We start from the raw sequence: 17,513 nt of genomic DNA on the forward strand, positions 1-17,513 counted from the left end.
GAAAACGCTCACTCACCTATCCATGATCCAAGCGAAAGAGATACCGTCATCTAAAACCCATCTGTCTCTTCTACAGTGCAGCCGCTCGCTCTGAACTTCCTGATTCTCAGATCAGACAGGAAGTAGGAAGTAGTAATAGTAGTAGTAACAGAGCGGCAGCACTCTAGAGGGCTCCGGACGACGGGACCTCTATTGCTTGGATCGCAATAGGTGAATGTGAGTCATCTGGTGCTGTCATTCTCCCCCGCTGCGACTGCCTTCTCTGCTGGACTATCGTATTCATTGGGATGGAGGCTGCATGGTGGCTGTCTAGTTTGAGAGGAAATCGGTTGTTCGGAGGTGGGGGTGGCTATGTAATTCTGTCTGGTAAACGGCTTCCGGTTTGGTGGTGTCCAGAGCTTTCTGCTATCGCCAGGCTGGAGATGCAGGGGGAAAAGTGCTGCTGTTGTGATATCTGGCGCCCTCTTCACAGGGGTGCCCCAGCCCCTGAGTGCAAATGTCCCAGCCATTCATCTCTCACTCTGCATTTTGCTGCTGCTATTCCCTGCATTGTGCACCCACAGAGGAAAGCGGGCTGTTGCCCATAGCAACCAGTAGCTCAGCTGCCCCGGTGTGTGCGGCATGTTGCTGTGCAGCTGCATCTTCTGATTCTATTACGACATGATGGGGGGGCCCAAATCAGTTACTTTGCTTAGGGCCCCATTAAGCCTTAATCCGGCTCTGAGGCCATCAGTGGTGTAGAGCTAGCCACAAGCTATATGCTGCAGCAGGTACTTTAACCCTCCTGGCGGTTTAAAAAAATCCGCCAGGGGGCAGCAAAGCAGTGTTTTTAAATTTATTATTTTTTTTTTTTTCATGTAGCGAGACAGTCTCACTACATGATAGCCCCCCAGCCCCTCCGATCGCCGCCGAAACCATTATTAGCGCTGTGCAATGTATTTGATTATGCAGTTAATGGAAGGTTTATTTTGGACTTGAGCTGGGTTTGCATTGTACTGTTTTTGTGCACAGCAGTTATTCCAAGACTGCTGCTCCTCTTTCTGGTTTAAATGTGGTTGAATTGCTAACTATGATCAGGGAATCCTCGCTGATTGTTCCTGTCCAAAGTCCTTCAATTAATCATCGCTCAGTTCTGTTTGGGATGTGAAGGAAATGCTGAGGAAAACTCACAAGTGCCAACAACAACACTACAGTTTACAGGCACTCTGACAGGGCCGTGTGGGGGAGAGACTGCTTGTTACGTTTGGCCATATACCAGAGATTCAGCCGAGCTGACACTTGGCCAGTTTCTTCATAAACTGGAGCAAAAAAAAAAAATAAAAAAAATCCAGTTGCTTTAATGTCACAGTGATACTTTGTTTAACAACTCTTGACTAAAACGTCTCACATATTGACTTTTTAAACTAAGCTTTGGTTCAGCATTTTTTAAGCATATAAAAATGTACATTAATTGTGTATGCACAGAATTTTGTGGATGTTGCATTTCGCAATAAATATGCTGAAATGACATGGCTGGCTGCATTATTTAGCTACCTGCTGCTAGATTAGTAATTGTTTCCCCAGCACAGAGCCTGACCACACCCACCTACTACCTCTGCTGAGGGAGTTCCTGACCAGCAATATTAGCAGTACTTTACTACTTTGCAATGAAACATTTAACCCTTCCCACAACCTACCCAGTGTGTTTATAAAAGCTATTTGCTCCTCTAGTTAGTTACCCTCTCCTACCTTTTATATAAAAAAAAAATTATATTAGACGCTGAGCCAGGCACAGGGAAGATAATAAGCTGTAGTTGCAGCACTGGCCACAGAGCAGTAATTTGCCACTAGCAGATAGGTGGAGTCATGTGATCTGTACTGACTACTGACGATTAAGACTAGCTGCCTCCATCCACTCCTCCCTGATGGATTCCCTCACAATACTGGGCTGAGTCTTTACAGTCCTCAAAAGCCCAGTTCAAAGCAGTATGTACAGGACCTGTAGGTTGCTTTAGAGGTGTTGTGTGGTAGAGAGAGGTGGACAGGTGAGCCACCAGTTTAGGCCTTGCCTTCCCCTGGAAGAATCTGCAATAGGTAGCAAGGAGAAAGGAGACTTGTTCTGTGTGAGCAAAAGACTTTTTGCACAGTGAAGGGAGAATTGAGAAACTGCAGATACCAGATACAGCCTGGCCACTATCCAAGTGTGTGTGATTGAAGAGGATTAATAAGATGGAATGTGGCAGTAAGAGTCCATTGGCATGAACAAAATACTCCTGTGTTTCTGGAAAACTCTTACTTAGGTGGGTTATTAAAATGAATGTCTTTCTCAGTACAGGGACTTGCTTCTTCCTTTTCAGCTATTCACACCTGTGCGGTTCTATGGACATTCTGTTGGGCCACAAAACCCACAGGGAGAAGGCTTTAAAATGGCTTTTAAGATGAACTTAGAAATGTGACCAGAAAAGGGTGAACACAGGTACCTCAATACCCCAAAAGTGTCACCTTAGCACTATGAGACTCATTAGACTTGATGCACAAAATGCAGTAATATTGCCTTGCACAGACAGCGCACTGCAATATTACCCTTACTACCGGCAGCGTGCATCAAACCCATTGTGCCAAATACTTTAACAAGAGTATTTTCTTTTTAAACAGATAATCAAGTTTAAAAGAATAAAAATAAAATTATAAATCTGTTTGCATATGTGAATGAACATTGGTGACCAGGAAAGGTTATTTGACCGAGCGGGAGGGATGTGACATGATACAATACGAATGGGAGAGCTGGCAGGCACTCGGGCAAATGCTGATATGGCTGGCAAAAACACCCAAACAACTATGTGCTCAAGACTTATAAAGGAGAGAGTCTTTATGAACCACAAAGCAAATAAAATTCATATTTTGTTCTTTATTCTTTATTGTTATGCCATGAGACGTAACATCCTGGGATTTGGGAGTTGCCCCTCCACCTTGGTGCCGTCCTGCAACTTCCATTTTTCTTCTCCCTACGTGTACCCACCTACACGCCTCTTTTTTCACCCTCCTTCTCTTTCTCCTTTTTCCTTTTCGTCCTTTTCTTCTTTTTCACCTTCACACTTGTCACGCTTTTGGGTACACTCTTTTCTCCTCACTTGTCACCCCCACCCCCTTCTTGGGATCGTCTTCCCATCCTGCCCTATCCATCCACTCCCCGACTTATAGCTGGTTTTATGATTGGCTAATATAGCCTACATATGTGAGAATATCTCCATATTGTGCCGCTGCCTTTTATGTTTAGCCTATGCTTTCCAGCACTTATACCATTTGGTGCTTGACCTCAGCCTCCTTTTGCCCGAGCTGCGCTGGGTTTGGGAGTATTGAGGTTGCTCTGACTACCATTTTTATGTACTGTATGAGCGCTTATATTAGCAGCTCCGTACGCAGCATGACCTCTACGCATAGTTATTGGCATAGTTATTGGCTAGCGCACGCGACCCCTCTTGGGTAATTCTATGCGTACCACCAGTCTTTTCCGGGGATTGGGCAGTATGACGATGAGCTTCCGGAAGGGTCGGGCCCCTTTGCGGCGGAACGGAAGTGCGCTACCGCACACTTCAAAACACCCCGCCGCCTTCCCAGCATTTGTTGCACGCTCACCTCAGAAGAAGCTTGGCGTCCGCCATGCGAAACGGTCGTTAGGCCGTGCACCCTATAGCACCCACATCCGCTGCCTCCCATCTACACCCAGGCACCACCAGAGACACTACTGGTATGACATTTGTATTGTGATTATTCTCAAGTGTGTCATATCCAGCTGATGTTCACTAATATCTTCAATTCTGTGTCATTTTTGCTGCACATTAAAAACTATAGTGCCAGACTTTTTCCTTTGCTTTGGGGATGTGACATGAGCAGAGCATGGCAATATAGGCGAGTGGACAATGGAAATACCCTTTGTTTGTCTTTGATGCCAGTACAATCGTTTCCACAACATTGGTTGGTTGTTTGCGGCTACTTTTGTATAGCATGTGCACAAACCTTTAGGCTACGTTCAGGGTGGGATGTTATTGTCTTGTGTTAGAAAGTCTTATAACGCAGTTTACTGCACTGCAATGTTAAGCCTATGCAACGTTCAAAGTGCAATGTTAATGCAGACGTTAACAGATACAGGGAAGCATACTTTTCATTGCCTGTAAGCGTTAATGTGCATTGAGACTTTTTTGGTGCATTGAGTTGACATTTTGCGTTACGACTTTAATGACTCAACGCAACGTACCATTGCGAACCTCGGACATTCAAACAGACAGTATCCTCATACCTGTTAGTGACCAGCAGGGTAGTGTGTCAGCTGCCTAGCTAGTACCTTTTCTGGCTTGTTGGCAAAAATCAGCACCATCTTCATATAGATTTTAAATTGCTAAACTACGGCAGCCATGAAATGCCTTGTATGCTTGTTGTGTTTTTTAAATCAGCAGGGAAAAACATAAGTACAGTAGAGTCTTGGTTATCCGGCACCGACGGGATCGCAGGTTGCTGGATACATGTGCTTGCCAGTTGCTTGAGCAACCAGCCGAAAAAGCACAACCCCCAACCCCCCTTCCAAGAGCCGTGCACAGACCCCCGGAAAGCCGCTAGGAGCTACTGGACATCACTGGAAGCTCGAAAAAAAACACCACAAAAATTCTCCATTATCCCCTCAGGCATGCCGGTTAATTGAGACTTCCGGTTGCCTGTGTTCTGGATAACGGGGATTTTGCTGTGTATAAGAATACAGAGGAGTTGGAACCTGAAAACCTGGGAAGTGTGTACCGGCCCCACATCCCTGTAGGTAACACAGCAGCGTAGCGATGTCCTTGAAGTCTCTTAACCATGAGGAATCCAAGCGCTGCCAGATATGTGGTCTCCTGGGTGATTTCAGTCGTATTGATTTAGAGATTGGCAGGTATTTTGTTATAATTACGTGCTGTTTATTGTGAAATTGTTGATGCATTCAAATGTGTTAATTTATATGTAAAATTATGTATAGTAGTATTCAGCGGAATGCATTGCACATTGGACTGTTTTACTGTACTGCGGTTGCCTCATTTCACCTCCGATCGCGGCTCTGCTGCTTAACGTGGTAAACATTTTGAAATCTATGTACTTTACAGGAATTCAAGGTTTTGGGAGATAACACCCTTTTTATATCATAGATAAATAAGGTTAAACAGGGCAAGTGTATGGGATACGTCAGCAGGTTCTTGTGGTGTGTACAAATTAGTTTTTGTTTCTAGAAATCCAGTTATAACAGGGGGTTGATAAATTAACATGATATTCATGAGCCAATTCAGGACGCAGAGGGGGATTTTTTTAGTGGGCAGCTTCCCAGGCAACGGTTACTAGTAAAAAAGTAATAAAAACAAAAAAAACCCTTATAGTTGATATTCAGCTTTAAAGATACTTACCAGCCTGGAAGCTGAGATTTATCCAGCTATGAGTCAAAAGGAAATATATTGGATTTTATTGAGCATACAGTTTGTTTATTGTATTTTGTACCTTTAGGCAGTGGTGTAAAAATATTTTGATGGGGGCCCCCAATGTTATCGTATGTTCCCTTGCCTCCCCTTGGTGCCCTTCGTTGCCTTGGAGCCCATCTCACATAGGGTCATAAAACAACCGTGTCCATCATAATCATTACACCCTTAACAAGTATAGCCAACAAAAACACCTGATGTATTGGGTAGGATGGAGGCACCCAATGTGTGTTCTATTTAAGTATTTTTAAAATACGAATACAAAATTATATAAGAGGTAATTGCTTATCTCTCCAGAAGATATAGACACCAGTTGAACTGGAAAAAAATTTTATGTAAAAAAACCAACGCATTTCACGGGTCATGGCCTGCTTCCTCAGGTCAATACAAAATGCTTTGATAGCAGAGGGGGTAGAGTGTAGGCGCCCTTAGAGGCTTTTACATTAAAATGGTGCAGTCTATAGTGCTCTTGTACTTTTACTTTTTTTATGATAACTTAAATTCCGAAAGCCCAAAATAAACTTTTTATAATGGATTCAGAAATGCATTTGAATTATAAAAACTATGAGTAAATCTGTCTGTGCAGGAGATATGATGTATTGCTTATTGCAGTATTTTCCTTATGTAGGAGTTCATTTACATTATAAAGTCTTCAGCTGAAGTGTTACTTAACTGCAGCTGGAGGCATCCACAGTGCAGGATAATTACTTTTATTATGTGGTCCTGTCATCTTTCATGTTGAATGGCGGAGTGTGCTATTGAGCTCCCCATGGTTCAGAGCCTGGCACTAGTCACAGTGATGGGATGTGTTTTATGGGACACTTTCCTGCAGTTGCTGGGACTTGGTAATGATCATCAGAACTCTGCAGAACAACATGAAGTGCTGATTTTATTTTTTTATAAAGTCATTTCTTTTTGTAGATTTTTATTTTTTATTTTTTTATATATATATATTCAAGAGCACTGGTTGTTTCTATAATTTTCTTTTCTTATACAGTACATGCATTTAGTACTGACACTCAGGAACAGCAGAAGCAGCTTGGGATAGCCAATGAGATGCCAATCATGCCAAGTTAAAGTGAACCCGAAAATAATCTGATGAGATAAACTGCCTTTAAATGCCCTTTTTTTTTGTAGTTACCGTATCTCATAGTTTTATTTTATATTTAAACATTTATAAAAGTAGGTTGAATGTTTTACTGTCTCTAATCAGTGGCAGCCTACTAAGAGTCCCAGAGTTGGAAAAAGGTCAATAGTTCATGCATTTTATCTCTTCCTGCCCTCAGAAGTTGTATTCTGCCAGGAAAACGTTTATGGCTTTACTTTGCTTATTAGTGATGTTTACTATATTTCCGAGAAGCTACTGATATAACAGAAGTAGTTGCTTCCATGCCTAGAAATTAAAGTGGATCCGAGGTGAACTTTTACTCATTGCATAGGTGTGTTCCTTTCCTATTGTTTATTGGGCATTCCTCAAGCCAAATACTTTTTTGTTTTTGTTTTAATACTCTAATTCCCGATAAACTAAATAAACCACGCCCACAGGTTTTCAGAGAGCCTTGGCAGTAGCAATGGCTCATGGGAGCTCAGTCTGGGCAAGGGGAGGAGGTGTTACTAGCCATTGATTTCAGAGGCAGAGGGGTAGAGGGGGGATTAGGTTTTTTTCACAGGCTTAGTGATCAAGATACAGATAAGCCTGCCTCTGTGTAATGTTTACAAACATGGCTGCTGTCATTGTATCACAGGAAGAAATAATCATTTTCTATTAAAGCTGTTTGCAGCTATATTTGCAGTGTAAACTATCTAAACTTTAGATAAGATATATAGACAAATTACTTGTTATAGTTAGTTTTTTTTTATCTCTGATCAACTTTAACTCTTTCTTTCAGGCAGCAAGAGCCTGGCTGTCTTGCTGATCCTCTGCCTCTAAGGGCCCGTTTCCACTAGGTGCCACGCACGGCGGCACTTCCTGGTCTGCAGGAATGGACGAATCCCATAAGCCCATGGGATTCGCAGCCTCCCGCATGGAAATTGATGACAATGTCTGCCGAATCGCTAAGGAAAGCGATTCGGCCGGCTGCGCCATTGTGTCCTATGGCAGAGTTTCCCCGCACGATTTGCCTGTGGGGAAACACTGCGGATTCGGTCCGGTTTCCACGCTAGTGGAAAAGGGCCCGCACACTTTTAGGCATAGGCCCTGAACAAGCATGCAGCAGATCAGATGTTTCTGACAAAAATCTGACAAGATTAGCTGCATGCTTGTTTCAAGTGTGTAAGTTAGACACTACTGATGCCAGAATGATCAGCAGGACTGCAGGCTACTGGTATTGCTTAAAGGGAAATAAATATGGTAGCTTCCATATCCCTTTCACTTCAGGTTCCCTTTAAATGTTATTAAAATTGCCTTTCCAGTACAACCTGCACATGGCTCTGACCTTGAAACATGCTGAATCTCTTTTTTGCGACCGTAGCAACTGTCCACTCCAATGCTTCCATAGGGTCAACCTGGGCAATTGCCTAGGGCCCCACAAGTGTAGTGTCAGTACAGTATGAAAATGTAAGTGGCCCCATATTCTTTTTTTCCATTTATGCAGGTCTGTGTTCCCACAGCTGTAGGGATGTCATTATGTCAAATATCTGCTGCCCACATCCTGTGGCGATTGTCATACTGAACTGGAGTTACTGCTGAAACATAACATGACAGCTAAGGTTTGAGGCTCGATGAAATGAATCCCATTTTTACGTAATGGACTTTTAACACTTTCTTTTCCACTCATCAAAGCTTTCTTAATCAAGATCTGACGGCTTTTTTTGTTTAGCCTGAGCGGATTATCATTTGTATGTGGTTTTACCTAATAAAAAAAATAGATTCAACTGAAAGATGTACATAATGAAAAAATGCTCGTGTGTTGAAGGTATTGACCGTAATTCTTTTTATTTCAGTATCCTTCAAGTAAAAATCCATTAATTAAATTCTATCTTTTATAAGCAATTTTAAATGTATGAATTGTGTGTACAACACGTCTGTATGGATTTCTCTTTTACGCGATTGCAGAGTTATTAGAGCTGTGAAATGCCAGTATGGGGTTTTTCTCTTTTTCATACATTAAACAAAAATGTGTGTGTCTCCTATGCTGCTGTGCAGCCGGAGCATGAGACCGCATTCCAGGGCTGTGGAGTCGGTATAAAAGTCATCTGACTCTGTCTCCTCAGTTTATGAAACCTCCGATTCCTGTTACCCAAAATGGCTCAGACTCCTCGACTCCAACTCCTTAGGCCTCGTTCAGACTATATGCGCTGCCGTGCGCATTTTGGCAGCGCGTATAGTGTGCGACACGCAAGAACGGTAGAAGGGCATAGACAGCCCTTCTACCGTTCCCATCATATGTGCTGCGTGGCAGCGCGATTGCGCTATCGCGTACTGCACGCATTTTTGGGAATCGCAGCGCAGATCCCATTCATTGTATGAATGGGATCTGCAGCGCAGCGCATAGGAGCGCAGATGGCGTGCGATTGGACGCGTTGCGTTCCGATCACACAGCCATCTGCGCTAAATGATGTGAATGAGGCCTACGTCTAATACTTACCAGGGCTGTGGATTTGGTACAAAAAAAAATTCGACTCAGTTTATGAAACCTCTGACTCCAAGTACCTAAAATTTCTCAGACTCCTCGACTCTTGACTCCGGCTCCACAGCCCTGCACAGTCTGGGGAGGGGGGGTGGGTCGGGTAGTGAAATTGCTGCAAAATTGCCTTTGCACAGTGATTGTAAATCAATTTTTCATAATTCCTTTTTTTTGTATTGGAGCACGAACGCTCCAAGAATTCTTTAGGGACCAGCAATTATAATTTACCTAATCCCAATCACTCATGTCTGTTTACAGCCTTTGACTTTGATTAGCATTAGGGACTTTTTACACTGAGGCTAGATTCACAGTGGGACGTTGCATTTTGATGCCACGTTAAAGTCCCACCGCAAGCTTACAACGCAACGCGCCCAAAAAGTGGCAACGCAGCGTTACCGTCGCATACAGCAGATACAGTAAAAAATACAGGCAATGAAAAGTATGCTTCCAAGTCATTACTGAGCATGTGCAAACAGTCCAACGCAGCTAATAACCTGTATAACGCACTGCATGCAGTACTTTTACTTAACGTGCAGCGTTAGACACCGATGCAACGTGTGCACTGTGAACAGCGCATTGATTTTTCATTGCAGTGAGTTATTCTGCGTTAAATGTTGTTTTAACGCGCTACTTTAACGTCCCACTGTGAACTTAGCCTCAATGCGTTTGTTTGTTTTTTGTTTTCCAAAGCTATGCGTTGTGAAAAAAGCTTCAGTTTTTCAGTGAATAATGTAAAGGGGCCCCAGAGAAACATGGACACTGGACTGCACATCAGTTGTCCTTTCAGTTACAACTGACAGCTACTGATATAGTGTAAAAGGACCCTTGGGGCCCTTTTACACTTAATCAGTTGCTCTGATTTATAAGTGAAAGACAGTTGATTTTCAAAGTAATGTCCATGTTTCCCTGTTCTTTTCACCGCATACGCCTTTTAACTGAAAGCTTTTTCACAATGCATTGCTATGGAGGAAAAAAACGTGTACAACCATATTAAGTGTAAAAGGGCCCTTGGGCTTTTTGGAATCCCCTGGTGATACCAAAAAAATTTGGCTAAAAGTGCTCTGGTGGCCCATAGCCCTCAGGGCCTGTTTCCACTACACGCAGATTCTGCATGCAGAAAACTGACTCCAATGAATGCCTGTGGGCCTGTTTCCACTGAATGTGATTTTTCTGATGCAGATTTCCCATAGGCATTCATTGGAGTCAGTTTTCTGCATGCAGAATCTGCGTGTAGTGGAAACAGGCCCTCAGTTTTATTTTATTTCAACCTATTTTCACAATTTTCTTGTTAGTTCTGCTTCCAGTTTTCCCAATATAGAAAGGCCTGGCTTCACATGCCATTACAAGTTAATTGAGCTTTTGTATATACACATTCGTGTGTGTGTGTGTGTGTGTGTGTGTGTGTGTGTGTGTGTGTGTGTGTGTGTGTGTGTGTGTGTGTGTGTGTGTGTGTGTGTGTGTGTGTACGTACGTACGTGTGTGTGTGTGTACGTGTGTGTGTACGTGTGTGTGTGGTGTGTGTGTGGTGTGTACGTGTGTGTGTGTGTGTGTGTAGGTGGTGATAAATGTGTTTTGCCCAACAGCCTGTTTTTACTGAGTTTAACTTCTATGCTATAAAATGACAGGGTCAGTAAATGATCCAGTGTTTATTCTGACACCACTCGAGATAAGCTGCTAATAAACACAATTAATTACAATGAGAAGGAAGCTTTTGACCACTAATCATCCACTTGCTTTTTCATTTACAAGTTCCCACTATGGTACCATATGCCAGTTGCAGGCTCTGAATTACAGGCCATGAAAGGTGCAGCGTTATGATAGTATGGAAATAAAACAAATGAGCTCTTCATTGCCAAGTTAATTGTCTTTTAATTAACCAATTTCTCAGAGACAACTAAAAATAAAGCACTAGCTGGAATAGGTCACATGCTTTTTCAGGAAGAGCCGGGATTAATCCGATGCATCCGCCTTTAATTTCCCACCAAGGTTCCACTCGCTTTGTTCTGCCTCTTGGCTCCATCTAGTAGATAGAGGCATTAGGCACTTTATTAACTTGTTTAAACACCACCTGTTAATACTTTGGAAGAAAATGTATAACCCCAAACCTATTTGAACTCAAAGCAGTAGGCATTTAAAAATAATTAGCAAGTGTGTGGTTTTGTGAAAAACGACCATCTTATGGCTCAGGGGAACGAACAGCTGGTTTGTTACCATGTCAGAGCAAGGTTATCTCTGCTATTGCATGCAACAGTAAAAACTGATGTCATTTTATAGCTGTTGTAAGATCGGTTAACCTGTCATTGAAGATTGAGTCATTCAGTCAAGTAAATGTACAAGGTTTTCCCCTCTGGTCTCAATGTTCAAAATGTGCCTTCAGATGCTCGGGCTTTGCAAAGCAAGCAAAATGGCTGCATCCTTTAGTGGGTATTTATTTGTAAAAAGTTCTAACATATTTAATAGTAGCAAAAAAGTTTCTGTACAGTGTTAGCCCAAAAATATGTAGGTAGAAAAAACTAAGGGTTGTAAAAGACCAACCACCTGAGATCTAAAGCCTCATCTACCCGGTACAATTTTCTATCAGATAGATGGGTCTATTGGATAGATCTAATCGGAAATTGTATGGTGTGTAGACGTCCAAATTGTTTCAGATCAATTTTGCAATAGATTTTGCTTTGATAAGTACCCAAAATCTATTGCAAAATCTAACACACCAATGTCTCCAAAATCGTTAGAATCGGTATATTTATTGAGGACGTATCCATCCCCGCCTCTCACTGTTCCATCCCCCCCCCCCCCTTTTTAAACCTCACTGAGAAAGCTGAAAAATGACTATGATTAAGGACTTGGCGTCCGAAACATGTTAGTCAAGTGTTTTCTGTATGTCTGGATACGTCCTCAATAAATATACCGATTCTAACGATTTTGGAGACATTGGTGCGGACCTTCCTTCCTTTACATCTTGACTACCTGGGCCTGGCTGCCTGTGTTCCTGCACTGTCTGCCACGGTACAATAGAGCGGTATTCCCTGCTTGCTTCCTAAAATCTAACACAATTGTAATTGGATTGGACCAGTTGGAAATGATCTAACAGATCCATCTAATAGATCCAATCTGACGGAAAATTGTACCGTGTACAGTGTTCTCCCCAGGCTCTTTTAGCTGGGTGCTCCACCCGGCTAGTTTTGGTGACCACCCGGCTGTCATCGGCTCACCTCCTATGCTGTAAGCATAGTTGCACACAGAAGCACCGGCCTTGCATTCCCTCCTCTCGCCCCACCCGGCTACTATTTCATGCCACCCGGCTGGAAAAAATTTCTGGGGAGAACACTGTGTGTAGATAAGGCTTAACTGTTATATTGTAACCAGGACAACTGTCGTCTGTTTACTACTTACCTGCATCAGTGTTTTACTTCAGCTGACATTAAGAAATATGCCTGAAGAAGGGGACTAGATCCCTGAAAGCTTGCATAATTTAACTTTATTAGGTATTACTTTTACAGCCCTTTTTTTATTTTTTTCTACGTACATAACACATTTAATAAAAATCTTGCATAATCACCAGGTAACTTAAAGTGGACTGAATTAAAAAATGTAATACTCATTACATAAAATGTGATAAATATTAGTACTGTACTTGAAAATAGTGAAAAGGAATTTTGCTTTTCAGATGCCAGAATTTTTATGGCTGATGGAGTGTACCTGCTTATGATGTTTGTGGTTGGCATGTGTCAATTGCCTGCCAGCCAGCCAGCCCCACCCTCCTGAATATGCTTATCGGCTGTGGAAGTGTACACTTACACAAGTGTGTATGACCCTGAGCATGCTTATATTTTATAAGAAATAAAATATCCAGGCGGGTATGTGAATACCACTATAAGCTGTCCACGACACTGCTACATGAGTAAGGTGTGTTTCCGCCTGGAACATGCTCCTTCCTTTCTTTTCAGGAGAGTCCTGCAGAGACAGAGGCTTATCAGCTCCCAGCATGACTAGCACTGCACCTGGTACCTTGCCAGTATATCGCGGGGGGGTGGGGCCAAATACAGGAAAAGCTGCCTTATTAAAAATGTAAAAAAAAAAGACCTTAAACACACCCATAGTTATAAATACCAATGGAGAGAAATGGGAGTTAATGCTAAACGTACTTCCACTTGAAGCCTTTTACACACGCCAGAGATGGGCATTGTGCATCATATCAACAAGAATCTAGCGTGCGTTAAGCGGCACCAAGGATCAATTGACATCAGTTATTGTACTGAGAGTGAAGTAGATTATAGTGGAAAAGAACATGATGTACCAAAAATCCAGTCTTACTAAAAGTGCAGTGGTAGTTTCTTTAAAGTGAACCCGAGGTGAACATAAACTGATGAGATAAACCATTATATTTATCCTCCTACTCCTAAAAATGACTAACATATCCCAGGGTTTTATTTTATATTTAAACATTTACAAAGTTAGTTGAATGTTTTACTGTATCTTATCAGTGGCAGCCTATTAAGTGTCCCAGAGTTAGAAAAGGGTCAATAGTTCATGTATTTTATCTCTCCCTGCCCTCAGAAGTTGTATTCTGCCAGGAAAACTTTTACGGCTGTTATTTGCTTATCAGTGATGTTTACTATATTCCTGAAAAGCTGCCGGCAAGACAGAAGCTGTCACTTCCATGCCTAGAAATTAAATCTTTCAGGCAGCAAATGAAAACACGTAAAACAGCCTGGCTATTTGTTTTGTACTGTACATGTTTATCTCATCATGTCACATATTGCCTCGTGTACACTTTAAAGAAAAAAAAGTATGCACAATTAAAAGTATTGGTATAGTTATTTATAATACATTTACTTTGTGAGCTTTATTCCTGTAAAAAGTAAGCGAACATCCAAGTAGAGACCTATGTTTCAAATTGGGTAAACTGGAGGTCTTGTCAATTTATAAACCAAGTTACAATCGGCCACCCATGTGAATAAAACCATGGATGGTCTTGTTTATGCAACAGGACTTTTTCAGGACCTTCCCCATCTCCATCTGCCTCTTGTTTCTGGCTTAGAGAAAGAAAAGAGAAAAAGTCTGCACTTGCTTCTTGGCGTCAAACCTATGGAGAAGTAGCCATGATTAAATGGAAAATGGGGATTTCAGTGACATGTTTGGAGGGTTGCCAGAGGGCAGCATCCCAAAGAAAATTGTCATCCTGATGGTCTTTTGTTTGTCTCATCCATAGTTATTCATGGCAGAGGGCTCCACAGTTCTCCAACAGATTTCTGTCCCATTTTAGTCTGGGTCCGAGACGGACAGAATTATGCAGTTAGAAACAAGAGGAGAATCTTCCTTTAGTCATGCTTAAAGACCTCTTTATGTTGATCACCTCCACAAAAGAACCTCCCGCTGCTTTAGAACTTTTTTGTGTAAATCAGCCGCCTCTACTGCAATGGATTCTCATCTTCAGTCTTCAGAGGGGGCCGAATTTCACTAAGGAGAGAGTAACAACTCTTTGGGTTGTCTTGATCGGTATTGTTTGGGAAATATGCAACAGATAGCAGGAGCAGATGTCCAGCCTTCTCCCTGGACCATGCACCCTCTTTATTTTATTTAATGTCCTACATGCTTAGGTATTCTCTCTGTTGTGAAACTAATTTAAAACGTGGATTCATCGGCTTGTCCTCATTTTACCTTTTTCTTGCCGGTTTTATGGACCCCTATTTGGCTAACCAACTTGCGTGAATTTGAAAAGTGATTCTCTGCTGTGTTCGGGATTCTTTCTGTACAGTAGCAGTGCTTTATGAGGAACAGGTGCACTTAACGATGCCATCAATTGCTCTTGCTTACTTCATGACTGCTAATTATTGCTTTATTATAACAAATAAACAGATGGCTGAGCGTTTACAAAGATGCCGTGAGATCGACTTGACTTGACTGTCCTATAAAATGTTGGCGTGCCAAGGGAACATTGATGTTAACTCCTAATTTTAATCTTATTTAATTTTCTGAAAGTGCAGTGCAGCAGCCGTTTAGAATATGAACATGCTAGAATTTGTTGCTGTTGCCCACTTTTAAAGCATAAATGATTTTTTTTTTTCCTTTTTCAACTTCTGTTTTTTTCCCCTTTAAAGGGAAGGTCCAAGCAAAATAAAAAAAAATGAGTTTCACTTACCTGGGGCTTCTACCAGCCCCATGCAGCCATCCTGTGCCCTCGTAGTCACTCACTGCTGCTCCAGTCCCCCTCTGAGGTCGGCGGGCCGCATTGCGTACATTTTTACGCATTCCCGCTAGTGCAGGAACATTAACACATACCTTTTACGCGTTACCGGCTCCGATGCGTAAAAATGTACGCATTGAACCAGTAACGCGTAAAAATGTATGTGTTAATGTTCCTGCACTAGCGGGAATGCGTAAAAATGTACGCAATGCGGCCCGCCAACCTCCGAGGTCGGCAAGCTGCTAGCGGGGGACTGGAGCAGCAGTGAGTGACTACAAGGGCACAGGATGGCTGCATGGGGCTGGTAGAAGCCCCAGGTAAGTGAAACTCCATTTTTTTATTTTGCTTGGACCTTCCCTTTAATTTTGTCTCTCCAAATTATGTAATGGTCCAAAAGTTCTTTATACTCTAGTGTTCAGACTAAAAGTATGTAGTGCCACTGGAACTGGTTAAGGAAATATAAATATTTTTTTGGTGTATATGAAAATCCTTTTGGAGCAGGCACCACCAATGTAGATAATCATCACTTTATTAATCACATAAGTTAAAAGGCAGCAGCACAACGACAGACCGCTGTTTCGAGCCTCCTGGCTCTTTATCAAGTTGTGAAAAACTGCAATACAACCATACATCTACCACCATTCATTATATACAGTAAATGAACCAATCAGTGATCTGCGTTTGAACTGACCAATTGCAATGCTCAGCAGCATGGAGGACCTGATGGGAAACTGTGTAAAACACAGTAAATCCCACCCCTTAGAAAAGGAATCCTCCCACTAACTGCTTAAGTATAGTATAATGACTGACACCAGTCATAAAAATGAGGTTGCCCCGTCCCACAAAGCCTACCATCATGTATACAGGAAAACTCCGTTTCCTAGCAAGAGCCGTTCGCGCAGAAAATACATCCCTGCTGATAGCCTACCGCGCATTCCAGCCGCCGACCAATCACGCTCCCTCGTCTGGTTCAGCAGCGGCCAATCAGCGCACTTCCCTGTCCAAACAAATGAAGTGCGCCGACGTCACGCCGCCTCCAAGCGTCGTCCAGTAAGCGGCAGACACGCCTCATATCACCGCTGGCCAACCGCATACACTGCAGCTTCCCATGGCGACCTATAGCGCAAAGCCTGGGTGTCACGCCTCCCCATGCTTAACACCAATCCTGAGGATGTAAACATACATAGCGTCCAATCCGGACGCCCAGCATAAAGGAGGCTATTACCACCCCACCCTACGAGCGCCTCAGGAGCCAGGGAAACAGGGAAACGGCTTAATGTATACACAATGCGCATTGTGTATACATTAAGCCGTTTCCCTGGCTCCTGAGGCGCTCGTAGGGTGGGGTGGTAATAGCCTCCTTTATGCTGGGCGTCCGGATTGGACGCTATGTATGTTTACATCCTCAGGATTGGTGTTAAGCATGGGGAGGCGTGACACCCAGGCTTTGCGCTATAGGTCGCCATGGGAAGCTGCAGTGTATGCGGTTGGCCAGCGGTGATATGAGGCGTGTCTGCCGCTTACTGGACGACGCTTGGAGGCGGCGTGACGTCGGCGCACTTCATTTGTTTGGACAGGGAAGTGCGCTGATTGGCCGCTGCTGAACCAGACGAGGGAGCGTGATTGGTCGGCGGCTGGAATGCGCGGTAGGCTATCAGCAGGGATGGATTTTCTGCGCGAACGGCTCTTGCTAGGAAACGAAGTTTTCCTGTATACATGATGGTAGGCTTTGTGGACGGGGCAACCTCATTTTTATGACTGGTGTCAGTCATTATACTATACTTAAGCAGTTAGTGGGAGGATTCCTTTTCTAAGGGGTGGGATTTACTGTGTTTTACACAGTTTCCCATCAGGTCCTCCATGCTGCTGAGCATTGCAATTGGTCAGTTCAAACGCAGATCACTGATTGGTTCATTACTGTATATAATGAATGGTGGTAGATGTATGGTTGTATTGCAGTTTTTCACAACTTGATAAAGAGCCAGGAGGCTCGAAACAGCGGTCTGTCGTTGTGCTGCTGCCTTTTAACTTATGTGATTAATAAAGTGATGATTATCTACATTGGTGGTGCCTGCTCCAAAAGGATTTTCTGAAGTGACGGCTCCAGTGGTGTGGATGCTGTAAGCCTGGGCACACACCTTTCTCCTTTCATGGGTGCTGTTCCAAACTCCTACAGTGTTTGGTGTATATGACAAATTTTGATAGGGCAAAAATTGGTTAAAAAAAGAA

General features: G+C 42.9%; 1 protein-coding gene across 2 annotated transcripts in view; it reads left to right on the plus strand.

Annotated features, from left to right (window-relative positions):
* The window catches only part of ACVR2B (activin A receptor type 2B), a 219,517-nt gene that overhangs the window by 91,872 nt on the left and 110,132 nt on the right, over positions 1-17,513 (plus strand). Inside the window, exon 1 of one of the 2 annotated variants that reach the window (XM_068235923.1) lies at positions 11,422-11,517. The exons of the other annotated variant lie outside the window; for it this stretch is intronic. Coding sequence (XP_068092024.1) covers positions 11,454-11,517 — 64 coding nt within the window. The 5' untranslated portion in view covers positions 11,422-11,453. Of the gene's footprint in view, positions 1-11,421; positions 11,518-17,513 lie in introns of those variants that run through there. 2 annotated transcript variants of the gene reach the window in all.

This window comes from Hyperolius riggenbachi, chromosome 5, assembly GCF_040937935.1.
Source record: "Hyperolius riggenbachi isolate aHypRig1 chromosome 5, aHypRig1.pri, whole genome shotgun sequence".
NCBI classification, from domain to species: domain Eukaryota; kingdom Metazoa; phylum Chordata; class Amphibia; order Anura; family Hyperoliidae; genus Hyperolius; species Hyperolius riggenbachi.